Genomic DNA, 15102 nt, shown 5'->3' on the forward strand with positions numbered 1-15102 from the left:
TATGACCTGCCTAGGCAAAAGTGAGTTCTAATCTCTATTATCTGCCTAGTAAAGGAAGATGAGAAATCAGAGAAATTTGTCTTCCGAGGTATTCAGTTTGTAGTCATTTTCTGAGTCCTGACATAGCAAATATTAGTAAGTTTACTATAAATAGTATAGCTTCTCCCTATTTCATAGAAAATACCATTCTCAAACCTCAACTCTTACATGACCATACCCACGAGATCACCACAAGGTATCATATGTGCCCTACAGCAGGCTCTAAGGTCAGTGCATCAAAACGGAAGCATGCTATAACAGAAATCAATAAACATATTTGTCTTCCTTGCCCACAGCTATCCCATCTACAGAACCTACTAGCATCTGCCATTTCAGATCACACCCAACCCCCACCCCAAGAAGACAGGAAGAAGTGCTGGGGAGGAGGAGTTTCCAGAAGACTTTCCTGCTGTGGGACAATGCTCTGTTCCCTGTCATTTGTATTTTAAATAAACACTGATTGGCCAGTAGCCAGGCAGAAAGTATAGGTGGGGCGACCGGGGTAGGAAGTAGAGATGGGGGTGACAAGAATTCGGGGAAGAGGAAACAGTCAGTCTGCGGTCGTCACCTAGAAAAAGAGGAAGCCAGACACAGAGAAAGCAAGATGTGACTGCCTCACTGAAAATGGTACCAAGCCACAAGGCCAACACAGACAAGAATTATGGGCTAATACAAGTTACAAGAGTTAATAATAAGCCTGAGCTACTAGGCCAACCAGTTTATAATGAATGTAGGCCTCTGTGTGTTTATTTGGGACTGAATGGCTGTGGGACCTGGTGGGACAGAAACCTCAGTCAACACTTTCCTACTCTTTTGCCCACTTCTCAAACTTGAGGGTTCCCTGTAGTTCCAGCTTCAATACTATCAGTGCTACTCTGCCTTGTCTATCTGTTGTGAACAGCAGCAATAGTTATTGGTCAGTATCCATGTGATAACAACTTATACACACGGTCCCTAATCTTCCACAGAGGAGCTGTGAAGAATCTATTTTACAAATGATAAAATCAGGACTCAGAGAGTATAAAGAAATAGAGTATAAATAGAACAGATATTAAGTAGGAAAAAAATCAGGATTCAAAGCTATTCTTTTGGTTTCAAACCTACACATAGCACTGTACTACACACTGTATGCCTTATTTTTAGGATAATAAAAACCGCTTGATTTGACCTACATTTTCTGGTCTGGTGCTTCCAGGATGGGAACTGACCTGTGCTATGAAAACTTGCTCTGGAATTCAACTTTCATGATTTCTTACCAGGTGGGGTCTCACCAGTGGCACTGGTATTGACTTGAGTCTCTGAATCTAGACGCACAGGCACAGTAGTAGCTCAAGGACTCTGGTACAGTGTGTCTACAAATGTTTCTGTCCTATGGTAAAGTCTCAAACTATAGATCAGTCTCTATGACTCAACACACACACACACACACACACACACACACAGCTGAAAATGTACTAATATTCTGTTGATGAGAATAGGATTTCTATGTTGATTCCTTTTGCAACACAGTATCATTAGTCATGACGTGTGTGTGTGTGTGTGTGTGTGTGTGTGTGTGTGTGTCTGTCTGTCTGTCTGTCTGTCTGTCATTTTGTCTCAGGGAATGAATGGTACTGGGAGATAGAAGTATAACTGTAGAATCTTGTCAGGTTACATTCTGATGGAAATGTATTCTGCACTTTTCTCATTCTTTACCCTTACTGTTCCTTAACAGCAAATCAGGTCAGACGCTGTCTCTCGAGGTTGTCACTGTACTCCTTATCTTGTTTGTTTGTTTCATTTTTTTAATTTTTTATATATTTATTTATTTATTATGTATACAATATTCTGTCTGTATGCCTGCAGGCCAGAAGAGGGCACCAGACCTCATTACGGATGGTTGTGAGCCACCATATGGTTGCTGGGAATTGAACTCAGGACCTTTGGAAGAGCAGGCAGTGCTCTTAACCTCTGAGCCATCTCTCCAGCCCCTGTTTCATTTTTTTTTTAAAGATTTCTTTTATTTTTAATCAGGTATATGGGGGAGGTGATATGTGCACATCAGCAAAAGTGCCTGTGGAGACCAAAAGAGGGCATCAGATCTCTCCACAACTGGAGGGACAGGCAGGGAGGACTTAAAAGCCAAGTCAGGTCCTGTGCAAGAGAAGAGTAAGAGGCACCTTTAACCACTGAGTTATCTCTCGAGCCCAGCGGTTCTCAACCTATGGGGTCACAGCCCCTTTGGCAAACCTTTATCTCCAAACGCATGTGCATAATGATTCATAATGGTAGCAAAATTACAGTTATGCACTAGCAACAAAAATAATTTTATGGTTGGGGGTCACAACGTGAGGAACTGTATTAAAAGTTAGGAAGGTTGAGAACCACTGTCCCTAGCCCCTTACATCTCCACAAGTACAAAAATAACGTACATCTCCACAAGTATTTTTTATCCTTTTTAATATACATTACAAATATTTTAGAACAATGACATTTTGTGTTTAACGTATTTATAAAACAAAAATATATTACAATAAATATGGATGAGACAGTGGGTCCGACCAACAACAAGTTGTCACAACCAGGTATTTAAAAGGCATGCAGAACCTAGTGGTCTGCAAGAGTTAAAAGTTCTGAGACAGACAGGCATCCAGACTCATAGTGCATCTGGGAAAGAGAGGTGGGAAACCCCCAGGCTTAAGGAGGGGTTCTTTCTCATTGCTAATTGCATAACATTTAGTGGTATTGGAACCATGAACATTAATGAGCTATGCAAACATAATACAAAGCTAATATAGTTCTATTGTCTCAAAATGTACGTGACAGCCACATAATATCCTCTTAATTACTGTCATTATATACTGTAGTTCACACGATATCTACAAATGTGAATGAAGGGGAAAAAAAACCCAAAAAGCTCAAAAAAAACAAAACAGGTCACAGCAACATGTCTCACATCCCAATCTTAAATAGGACAAGCACATACTGGGGAAGACATCATTGTATAATACGTTAATAAATAACACCTAGGTTGTTATGGTTACAGTTTACAGCTGTATATTTATAAGAGAGCATTTTTTGAGAATTTCACATTATCAGTAAAAGGTAAAATAAAAAGAAGAACTTTTATAATTAAAAAAAAAGAGAGAGGAGAGAGATCTATATAGAACAAAAGTATTTCTGACATGCTGCTTTTCTGGTTCCGTTTGTCACAAGAATATTAAAACAGAAACAAACAAACAAAATGATTGTCTTTGAAAAACAACTTTTGGAAGCTTTCCACACAGTGAGTGTGACCTTTTTAAGATTAGAACGAATGTCTTTGGACCGCCTGCTCTGTGACTATGCATGTGCACAGGATACATATACATATGCATGTATGGATAGAGAGATGCTGCACATGTGCTCACCAGGAGACCTAGTGAAATCCCAGCCGTCCACGCTGCTTACCCTGCAGAGCGGGAAGCACTGAACACTGGGCTGAAAGATGACCAGCTGTAGCTCTGGGAAAGTTTCATTCTTGCATATTTCGCCCCCCACAGGCATCCAACAGCAAACCCAGTGGATATAACCCAGGGAGGAGGGGGATTCAGATTCACTGGGTGGGTGGGAATCTGGTTCCCCAAACTGGCAAGCTATCCAACTGGATCTGAAGGCACACACAGCTCTCTCCCCAAGGGAGCCCTTCCCCTACTAATACTCAGCCTTGTCCTCTCTGCTTTACCCATAGCTCCTTACAAGCCCCCAGAACACCAGATCCATCCAACTGTGAATGAGCCAAACTCGCCTTACAAACGGTCGCCCATGAAGGTTTTATTGACTAAGCAAAAGAAAGAACACTAAGTTAGGTGGCAGCCATTAGAAGGGGTTTTCAACCGGCGGGGAGTTGTGGCGGTGGTGGGAGCATCCGGAGGTTTTCCTTTAGTCAACCACGGATTTTTTTAAGGGAAAGGGAGCCAGCAGCCCAACATCTGTGACGGGGGAAGTTGAGCTTTGACATCTCAAGGCTCCTGGTTTCTTTAGCTATCCCGTGCTTGGGTTTGCAGCTCATCCAGGACAAGTCAGGGGTAAAGCCCAGACCTGCAAGATCACATCCCACCCTTTAGCCATTTCTTTCATTGTTAACTCTCTAGAGCAAAATACACACTCTAAAGGAGGTAAGGGCTCTAGGGAATTTCCACTGAAAAATCCTCGGTTGGTGATATCCTTGGAGACTGTGTAAAGTCGTCGCTCACATGACATCGTTTAAAAACAAAACGCAAACAAAACTATCCCTAAACTAAATCCTTAAAACCATTACGTAATCCAATTATCAAAACGTCCACTCATAAATCTTAATCTCAGACAATGAGACCGGATGTCCTGCCTTCACCTTGGGTGGCCTCTGCCCCATTTCCCCAGGCAAAATGCTGAGGAGGCTTCCCAGAGGGCAAGCAAGACTGTCCTAACTCTGCAAGGTCAGCTTGCTAGAGTTCCTCTCGGTGCTATGGACTTTAAGAAACCAAACTTTCACATTTCTGACCATGAGAAATGAATTCGTGAGGAACTTAACAGTTGAGGACTGGAAATACATTACTGGAATTTTTGGTTCATCTGTGAAAATCTCAGAACTGTGATACACACTAAGCATTAACACAGGGCTGCAGCCAGCGTAGAAAAGCTCCCAGATTAATACAAGGGCTTCTGGCCTTGGTTTTCAAATTCAGACCAGGCATCGTTGAGCTCCATGAAAATCATCTTTGCATATTGTTCATAGGGTTGCCCAGTAGCCTAAAGAAAACAGAAAGCACAATTAGATGTTTAGCATTAAACTTATACTAAATTCACGGAGAATGTGGATTGTAAATAAAAATGTTCTTCCATTAAGGCATTTCTTTTTACAGCCTACCTATACGAAATTCATTACCAAACACTGCCCTGGAGACTCACAGAGACTGACTAACAGAAACTGACCAGTAAGGAGAAAACAGGGAGCTTGTTGGGCAGAAAAAAAAAATCTCATTGTTAACGAAAGCCCAATCTCTAATTGACTGTATTTCCAAGCCCCCCTTTTCCAATTTCTATAAAGTTAAGGTCTTTGAGTCTCATAATAGGGCAGTTTACCAATTTCTCTGGGCTCCTATTTATCTTTTGACTGATTAAAGTCCAAGCATTAATGTTGTTTTCCACTAATTATTGTGTTTGGTCATAAGGAGTGCCGAGAGATGAAAACTGAACACAGTTTCAAACATGCCATCCCAAAGGTACCCCAGTCACGACTTCATGTCACAAATCTGTCACCGTTCACACGACAGCAGGGTGGGGTGCTTCCGTCTGAGGTGAATTCGGCTCGGAGGGAGCTGAAGTTCTAACCCTGCGGAGCCCTTATATGTGCTCAGAATTTATTCAAACCCTAAGCATCAATGGCAACGCACATGGACATTTTAAAAATCTTGTCAATCCTCACCAATATTCTGTTTCCCAAATGTACCCTAAAGCGTCTCCTGCAGTTCTGGCTAAACGTGGTACTGCCCTCCACAGGAACCACAATTTCCTTTGAAGTACTCAGTCTTGTTTTAGTATTGTAGCTCAAGATCACCTGTAAACCCTAAAACTAAGTCACTGACAAGTGCTGCATTTCCGCAATGAATAAGGCGCTCACCCTGCTCTTTGTAAAGGATGCTTGGATTGTTTTCCACCAACCTCATGAAGTAAGACTATCTGTTTAGAGACCTGATTTAAATGACCCACATAATAAGTTTTGTTCAAGAAATGTCTTAATCAATCAGCAAACTGTAAGCATACTGTTTTATCCCATGCTTCTCAACCCCGAAACAAGGACCGGACAAGTCTCTGACTGGGCAGACCCTACCCACCTTGTCGGGGTGCACCACCAGCACGGCCCTCCTGTACACTTTCTTCACTTGCTCTGGTGTCACCAGGTCGGCCATGCCCACCGGCTTCCACTTGGTCTCCCCGGCCCACAGCACCGTGTGCATCGTAGAGAGCAGGGCTCTGATGTTTCGCTCTTTGCCTTCTATCCACTCCAGGATCTGCAAGCAGGAAATACGAAAGGGTTAAGACAGTCAAGTACTTCCTGTCTACCAGGACTCTGAAGATCTACCCTGTTTCAGTAGAACCGAAAGAGCACCCACTTCTAGCTGGAACACTCCCCCACCTCCCACCTTGCCCTTCCGGTGCACACGGTTGTTCAAACCTGTTCATGGACTTCAGAGTACACCTCTATGGTCTGAACTCCTTTCTCTCTGACTTCCTACAGCTAATTATACATTCCTAACATATGAACTTCATGAGGTCACACCCGGACCTCCTTTGTTTCACCAACTAAATAAACCTCCTTGCATGCAGGCCAACGTTGTGCGAGGGTGTAGCTCAGTGGTACCCTGGGTTTGACTCCCACCACAAGGGGGAAAAATGTCACCTACCCTACCGTAAGTGTGCCATCTTTATCACACCTTATTGAACTTGTATGTCCACCTTTTCCTGTGGTTACATGGAGCTGTTTACGGAAAGGCACTGTTTCTTATCGCTGTAGCCCAGGAACCAAATACCGGCATCTTGAAAGGTTTATTGCGTGATCCCTTTAGTCAGTTATGCAAACTAACAACCTTCACGGTGTGATAAGGGAAGTGATTTAATGGTAGGTGCGGTGGTTTGAGTGAGAACGGCTCCCATAATCTCATATATATGAGTTCTTGATCCCCAGTTGGTGGAAATGCCTGGGTAGGATCAGGAAACGTGGCCTTATTAAGAGAAGGTGCGGCCACTGAGGGAAGGTGTGAGTCTTAATTTTTTGAATGGAGCCTATGCCATTCCCAGTTAACTCTGTCATTCCCTATTTCACACTTGTGGATCTGAAGTAAGCTCTCAGGCACTGGTCCAGAGCCATGTCTGCCTGCTGTTGGGCTCGCTGCCAAGAGGATCGTGGGTTCCAGCTAGCCCTCTGGAACTGTGAGGCCCAATACATGCTCTCTTATATAAATTGCCTTGGCCACGGTGTCTCTTCACAGCAATAGAAAAGTAATTAAAACAGAAGGAATCACGAGTTGGCATCAGCATTTGACCATACCGAGCTTCAGTGGGTGGCATTGGTGGACAACTGATTCAGTGGCGGCTACTGATAGCTACCCTCCTCAGCAATGAAAATCCCGTGCCAACCGAACGATCAAGCATGGCTTTACAGACAACATGCCTTTCTCTTATAGAAAACTGTTTCCGTTTGCCTAATGAGCAACGGTAATGGAAGTAGATACCAAGAGAAGCAAGCAGAACTACAGGTCCTTCACTGCATTCAAGAAGGTCTCGAAGGATCCTTTTATGCACAACTGGTATTTAAATTTGCCGAGATATGAAGCAAAAGAATTGTAGTGTGTTGTTCTAACAAAAATGTGAGTAGTTGCCCTGGGAGATAGCTCAACCTAGAGACACTGTGTGATTTTCAGCATAGTTAATGTCCTACCGTGAATGATTCAAGCTCTCCAACTGAGATAAGTCTGATAACTCTGTTGTTTTTAACAAAATCTCAATCGTTCGATTTTATCAGTAAAGACGTGGACACCAGAGGCTGGGGTGAAAGCCTGCTAGCTCAGAGAGGCAGAGAAAGCACCCGGCTGACCTTCCTCCTCACCTGGCAGCCCAGGAGCCTCCCACCTTCTCCTCACTGTCTCAAACAAGACTCTTCAAACTGAGTGTACCTCCCGTCTACTTCCTGTGTGTCTCTCTATCCGTCCTCCTGACTCTCTCTTACTCTCTATGGCTTTTTTCTTAATAATCCCATGTTTTCTTCTTGCCAACTGGTTGCTTGACCTATAGTTGATTTATTTAATCCTGTTCACAATATCCAAGCAGAAAGATCTTAGATTAAAGGTGTGTGCTAGGGCTGAGTCGCACCACTACTAGAAACAGGTTTTCTCCAGGAAATAACACAGTTTTGGGGTTCAAAGTGTGCTCGGATGTCCTGCAACATAACTCGTTGATCTTTATGTACTCATCAATAACCCCACCCCATTCATCTTCAGAACCACCTTCTGCCTCCAGGTTGATCTGCATCCAGTTGTCCACACTACAGCCTCACCTGTGAAGAACTCCCTTATCGACGAGTTATGGAACTTGGATTCATTGAGTGACAAACTTCTTTTTTTTTAAGTGCAAACAAACAAACCAAAATTCTCCCTTCCTTCAAACCGATTCTCACCAGAACTTTAGAATCAAAAACAGACATTTTGCTTTTTGTTTTAAGAAAAAGCAAAACTTCTTTAGCTTAAAAATGGGAAGAGGGTGTAGCAGAGGCCACGGCCTCACCATCATTAGCCTTCCTTTCCTCAGTCTATACAAATCTCATGCCTGATTGTCTCCAGAATGGTAAATCCTGAGCATAGGAATATTCCTCTCTTGATCTCCAGAGAACTGAAACCTGGTTTCCGTCCACCAAGAACAGAAAGTTCTCAAGGTGGCAGAAAACACAAATGGTGAATTGCTCTTACCAAACTCTAATGACCCATATTTACAATCTAAAGGCTTCTGAACTATATAAAGTCAAATATTATTATTCATCTGGTGGGCAAATGTAAGAAATCTGTATTACCAAACCACAGACTAAAATGTGTTTATTGTAGCAATTAAGCATCATGCACAGACCTTCCCAAAGCTGCTTTGCTATTGAAGATCAGGACTGTCTTCAAACCACAGCTTCAGAGACCTACCATAATACAGTGACTGCCACAAGGAAGCGCCTTCCAAGGTTGATATGGTCGGTGTCCCACCCTGGAGTCAATGTTGAGTTTTAACACTCAAAGTGGTGCATGGCATTAGAAGGCAGGACCCTTAGGGGGTGTTAAGATTTAAATTAAATTGTTCTCTCCAGGCTCCTGTTTTGAGCACCTGCGGTGTGGGAGGTCCTTCTGTCTATGTGCTGCTTTTATTGGTTAATGAATAAAGAAACTGTTTTGGTCTGTGATAGGGCAAAAGAATAGAGCTAGGTGTGGAAAACTAAACTTAAGGCTGGGAGAAAGGAGGCGGAGTCAGGGAGAAGCCATGGAGCCACCGCCAGAGTCAGACACGCTGAAACCTTGCTGGTAGGTCATGAGCCTTGTGGTAAAATATAAAATAACAGAGATGGGTTAATTCTATATGTAAGAGCTAGTTGGCAATATACTTAAGTAATTGGCCAAGCAGTGATTTAAATAATATAGTTTCTGTGTGATTATTTCGGGAGTCTGGGCAGCCGGGAAATGAATACGCAGCCTCCTTACTACACACCTGTTCACCAGTGGATGGTGTTTGGGAGACAGTGGAACCTATAGAGGGCTTAGCTAGTAGAAGTGGCTCCCTAGGAGTGGGCCTTCGAAAGTTCCACCTGCTCTCCTTCTGCTGCAGCACTTCTCTCTGAGCTTCCTGTCCACTCCCAAGTGAACAGCCACTCTGCACACTCCCACTGTCAGGCCGTTCCTGTCACCATAAACTGAAATCTCCCGAGACCATGAGGCAAAGCAAGCCCTCCCTCCCTCAAGTTGTATCTGTCAAGTATTTAGTCCCTAGTGACCAACATAAAGGCGACCAATACAGAGGCGATTGGACAGACATGACTTCGTCACACATCTTTGTCCTATAGGATAACTGAGGAGCTCACTCACCTTTAATTTCTCAGGATCCATTTCCTTAGCCATTTCCTCCTTTCTCATCTCAGCTATTGTCCGAGGCCCCTTCTTGTCTTTGTGGGCATTGAACCCTTGACTAGAAAGCAGGTCTTCAAAGTCAGCAGCCTTTTGTTTCCCTTCTGTAACACAATGTTTGGAAACCATCACAACTTTCATTCTCAAACAGAAGGTCAGACAGGGCTTCAAAGTAGCTTTTCACACTTCCATCCTCTTCACACCTGCCTCGTGCAGAACACTAAAGGCTATGTGCAACAAATGAGGAAAATGGAAGGCTAGGGAACCCAATGAGCCTGTCCAGAACCGCACAACATGTCCATGGAAAGCACAGGACTGAAGTCTGGATCGCTAACGCCTATTTCATCTCCAGTGTAACCTTGCAGACAAAGATACTCATGATTCTATCACAATTACAACAAACTGGTGTCATAGATTAGACAAGAGCATAGATTCAAGTCCTTGCAATCCTCTCTGCTATCACTTCCCTGTCTCTACCCAGCTGATGAGTTCACTGGGTCATAGTGCCCTTCCTGTGCAAGTCTGGTTGGGAACTAATCCTCTCGCAGTCTTTTTGAAAAACAGTGCTACGTGTCTGAAACCCAGCTATGACCAAGGGACGCTGCAGGTATCTATACCTCAGTTTCTTAATCTGGAGAATGAGGATGGTGTTAACAATACAGTGTTGTCATGAGAAAGAGCTAAAAGCAAGCCTGGTTAAAAGAAACCACAACAGTCCACGTAGTCGGTAGTAATCAACCCAAGGTATTTTTGTTCCCAGTTGGGAATGTTCTGCCATCTACATTCTAAAGAAGCCACATTCGCATGTGTGCACACCAAAATTAAATGCTCCTAGGAGACACTCACCCTCTATCTACTCAAAACAAAAATGAAGGGGCTGCCATGCGACTCAACAGAATTGCCCAGAGGATCTCCCTGCTTGCTAATGGATAAACATGATGTCATACATTCCCAGCACGTGCATTTCCATCACAGCAGTGCTGTGAGCAACACTGGGGTTATGGGCAGCTGGAAGTGACAGTGGTGCCAAGCGACTGGGAGTCAAGTCCTGGCTCTCACAAGTCTGGAGAAACTGAGAAAGTACTTTAGAGATCTACCTCACAGTTCTGCGTCTGTAACAGAGTATTGGTTTTGAAGATGTACATGGAAGTGCTTGGGATATCCCTGCATGTAGTGAGCTCTCAATACATGTTAACCACTGTGAAGAAAGAGGGTCACCTTTATCCACGTTCCTCAAAGGGAATCATCAAATTAACTGAAATGCCAAGTGTACTGACACTGTCTGACAACTCAATTGTAATAGCTAATATTTTTACCTCAATGGCAAGAACCTCATCTAGTGGGGCTAGGGAGACAGCTCAGCAGTTAAGAGCATTTGCTGCTGTTGCAGAGGACCTGGGTTCAATTCCCAGCACTTGCAATGTGGTTTGTAACCACCTATAACTCCAGTTCCAGGGAATCTGAAGCCCTTTCTGACTTCCTTGGACAACAGGCATGTACCTGGCATACATACATACACATAATCGAGTATCTGTACATATACGATACAATAAACCTTTAAGAATGTGTTATATTTTTAATCCAGTCTAGGACATCTTCCAGTCCTAGGCAGTGGCACTTTCACAGGTGCCCTCAAAGTCAGGAACCCACCAATCACTTTCTCACTGCACTCCAAGAAGAAAACATAATGCCATTTTGACAGGTTCCAATCCTTTTCTCCTAAGAGTACTTTCTTCCAAAGGATAAATATAGTTCTCTGTCCCATTTATCCATCCAATCAACATGCATAAAGATTTACAGTACAGCAAGTGCTATGCTAGGTTCAAAAACCTATGACAAATGTCTTCTTTCCTACACCAACATGGAGAAAAAAAGACCGAGTGAGTCACAGTCACATGACACCTACATGGGGTCATGGTAGGCCCAGGTGCTCCACACACAGTATTGGGGGTGTGGATCACCTGATATCTCTGCAGCTCTTAAGTCACATAAACAACAGGATTGGTTTTGGTCTCCTTCAGACATGACATCCCCGGCAGCGTGACAGCACAGGCAGGTCACCCGACACCAGTTTCATCTCATCATCCTCACCCAAATTAGAAGATCCTTTCCCACGTTCGCTCTGTCCGGCAGGCATAGCTGAGAAGCTCACGTTGTAATTGGGTCGGTTCTGCGGGGAGGAGTGAGGCATACCGGATGGCGGCTTCGGCTGCGCCTGCTGCCAGTTATAACCCGCGGGCTGCTGCCACCCTCCACCCATTGGCTGGGGGGATGCTTTCTGCGGTGAGCTGAGAGGTGGAAAGCCTCCGCCTAGTCCAGTTGGTGTGGTAGGTTTGCTGGCAAAGGAAGAGCTACCTATGGAGGAAAAGGGAGAGAGGCGGTAAGGCTCTTTGCAGTGGCTTCTAACTCCTGTCAGGAGGCATTGCTGGCAATGATTTCAATGGAAACGTCTTTGGGTGGTAACAGAATTCACCTCCTAAGAGGTAAAGAAATCGCAGGCGTGTCTGCATATCCGTTATTTCCTTAATTAGCCCAGTGGGACTTTTAGGTCATGTCCTTGCCTCATTCATTTCTTCACGTGAACAAAAAGCAACCAGGAATAATCTAATGAGGTTTTTTTTTTCTATAACAGCCAGCATATGGCAGAACACTCAAAATAGACCATCAAGTCCAAGCCAGAAGAGTCAGACTGTGTCACCCTGCCCAGCATGCCATAGTCTAAGCAAGTTTTATTTCTTTACTAGAGTCAAAACTACCAAGTGTCAAGAACAGCGGATAAAACAAATGGCCTCTTCAAGGTTCTTCTTAAATGTCAATTATTAGGATTAATTATCATCTGCTATAAGGAAAAGCCAGGTTAGGACACAGAGCAACTATAGATGTTTTAAAAATTTACAGCTAGGTTCCATTTTACACTGCTTGCGTTTCTTTGCAGGAGGGCTGGCATTTGTGGAGGTCAAATGAGAACCTGAAATATGGTGATCTCCGCTGACCCTTCAAAGAGCCAAAATCGTGATGATAACAAAACAGCTAACACTCACGAAGGTCTTCAGAGCGCACAAGTGTCAGCCAGCAGTATCCCTGGGTAGGTTCAAAGAAGAGGGACTCCAAGCTAAGGTTCGTGGGCAAGCTCGCGATCACACAGCTGGTTAACGGAATGCCCTGATTGTGGGTATCTTACCTCTGCGCCTCTGCACCCAAAGACTCAAGCTCCTCCCAAAGCTCTGAGCTGCTGCTAAACTCACCCCTTACTTTATCTTTCTTCTACAGCTACATCCTTTCATCTGGACCCTGAAACTGCTCTTGCCTTTCACGCTAGGATGTTGGGTTATAGCGACTGAACTTTGAGTCAATCTGCTGGAGTCCGGCGGTGGCACTGGTGTCCCATCCACTCTTGGACGCATGTATTCTGAGTCACCCCACCAGCGGTTGTTGGATGGCTGCCACGTGCCAGGTACTGTCGGGAACTGGCGCTATCCACAAACAAAGCTCTCTGCTTTTCTAAAGCTAGATGAATTTATTTTTATTTCTGTGAGCTTCAATTTTCTTATCTATGAAATGACTACGTCTTTATCAGAGGTACAGCATAAACATACAACCAATTCAAGGAGTGCTTCACGGTCCCTGAATTGAGTAAACTCAGGTATGCTACACGGCACAAAGCAAGGCCAACCACAGGCGTGACACACTGTAAGGGGCTCAATAAGCATTCGGTCATAGAACACAATATTCGCAGGCTGCCACGCTGTCATATCACTGCCCCTGTCATTTTCTGTCACTAACCCCCTTTCTGAGGCAAGGTCTTACTATATAACCTACATGGTCTAAAACTCCCTATGTATGTGCCAGGCTGGCCTCAACCTGGCGATCCTCCTGCCTCACCTGGAACACAGTCAACACCAGTACGTTCTGCTTACTGCTGTTGTTTGACAACACTCAGCAAGAAGCCCTCTTCAAGGGCCCCCTGGACCCTCCTGTCCCTAGCACATCAACACATACATAAGGCTAGGCATTCATTCTGTATTGTGGCTTCATTTTATATTTTAAGAATGCTTACTTGGTTCTAAATACATCTGTTCATCATTTTGACATTTGATGTATTTCCTACACATAAGAAAAAACACCCATGAACTAAAGGCATCTTCCAGATTCCCACTACAGCCATCCACTTGTCCATTCATTCAGGAACCACTTTGAGCATCCTCTACACGCCAGACTGTGGAGCCAGCAATGAAGTGCTGGGTGCTGATTCTGCTCTCCTGGGGCCTGTCAATGTTGGGTGGCTTTGTAACATCTAACTTGGCAAAATAAGTCATGCTCATGTGCAACAATTCTATATGGTGATGCTACCGAAGCAGTGAGCTGCCCAAAAGAGAGCATAGCTGCTAGGCCCAGATCACAGCCATCCCACAAGAGCTGAAGAAGACACAGTTTTCAACCTTGGCTGTGCATCAGAATCATCTAGGAAACCTCTCATTCGATGCCTCACCTAGCATAGCACCCACACAGTGGGTATTCTATCTCTGATTAACATTTCTCTCTCCTGCCATACTGTAGGGTCCCCTGGGAAGGATTGCTGTCTGTCATCAGTCAGTATTGCATCCGGAGTGCTTAGCGGAGGGCACATAATCACAAACACCTAGCAGATGAGGAAACTGAAGTTTATTGGTTGAAAATGGAGGTGGTCTCTCTCTAGGACCTCCTAGCAAGTCTGAGAGTATTAAAAATCCCCCGTCCTTCAACGTCCCTTTTGACCCGCCACCCATTTCTGTTCCTTTCCTCTGAAATGGCAAGTGGTTTCCACCATTACTGAATTCAGACTGTCTTCCTAAAAGGCAAAACTAACTGCTTGCTGAATTTGCACACAAGGTAGTGTAAAGCAGTTCTGAAGTCTTTCTTGGGTGGGCCTTACCTTCCCAATCCCACTTCTCCCACCCCTATCTCCACAGAGCCCAGGCCATCTGACAAGCAGTCATTTTAGATATTCCCTCCCCTCTGACTGGACTCCTTTCTCTGCCCACACTTAGAAGCCACCCTTGTCACCCTCTCCCATTCCTAGACTCTGGCTTAAGTGATATCAGATCAAAGGTGAACGTCTTCAGCCGCTAGCTCCTTTCAGAGAGCCGCTGTGTACCCCAGAAGAGAGATGCTGGACCTCACCAGGCTTCCTTCCCGACCACAGCCGTGTGTAGCCCAGTTACATCGGAATACACAGTGAGGAGACAGACAATGATGTTTGCATTAGAACTGGTTCAGTCGAGGCCTCTGTCTTGTTTTTTTTTTCTTAGTGCTGTATTTTTTGGATGCTTACTTCCTATTCTCAGAAAACTCATCTAAGGAGCCAAAAATTTTAGCTTTTAGAGGTTGTTGCATTTCCAAAGTAACAAGAAACTCAAGCTGTGCGTGCAGGTTC

At 44.3% G+C, this 15102-nt stretch overlaps 1 protein-coding gene across 7 annotated transcripts in view; it reads right to left on the reverse strand.

Moving 5' to 3' along the window:
* Nucleotides 1-2461: 2461 nt before the first annotated feature.
* Nucleotides 2462-15102, reverse strand: part of Dnajc6 (DnaJ heat shock protein family (Hsp40) member C6) — a 157430-nt gene continuing 144789 nt past the window's right edge. For all 7 annotated transcript variants that reach the window (XM_087904802.1, XM_087904808.1, XM_087904805.1 and 4 more), the window contains 4 exons: nucleotides 11781-12044; nucleotides 9651-9793; nucleotides 5874-6050; nucleotides 2462-4788 (listed from right to left, as the gene is read on the reverse strand). In XM_087904802.1, coding sequence (XP_087760928.1) covers nucleotides 4687-4788; nucleotides 5874-6050; nucleotides 9651-9793; nucleotides 11781-12044 — 686 coding nt within the window. In that variant the 3' untranslated portion in view covers nucleotides 2462-4686. The remainder of the gene's footprint in view (nucleotides 4789-5873; nucleotides 6051-9650; nucleotides 9794-11780; nucleotides 12045-15102) is intronic.

Source organism: Myodes glareolus, chromosome 3 (genome assembly GCF_982192425.1).
Source record: "Myodes glareolus chromosome 3, mMyoGla1.1, whole genome shotgun sequence".
Taxonomy (NCBI): Eukaryota; Metazoa; Chordata; class Mammalia; order Rodentia; family Cricetidae; genus Myodes; species Myodes glareolus.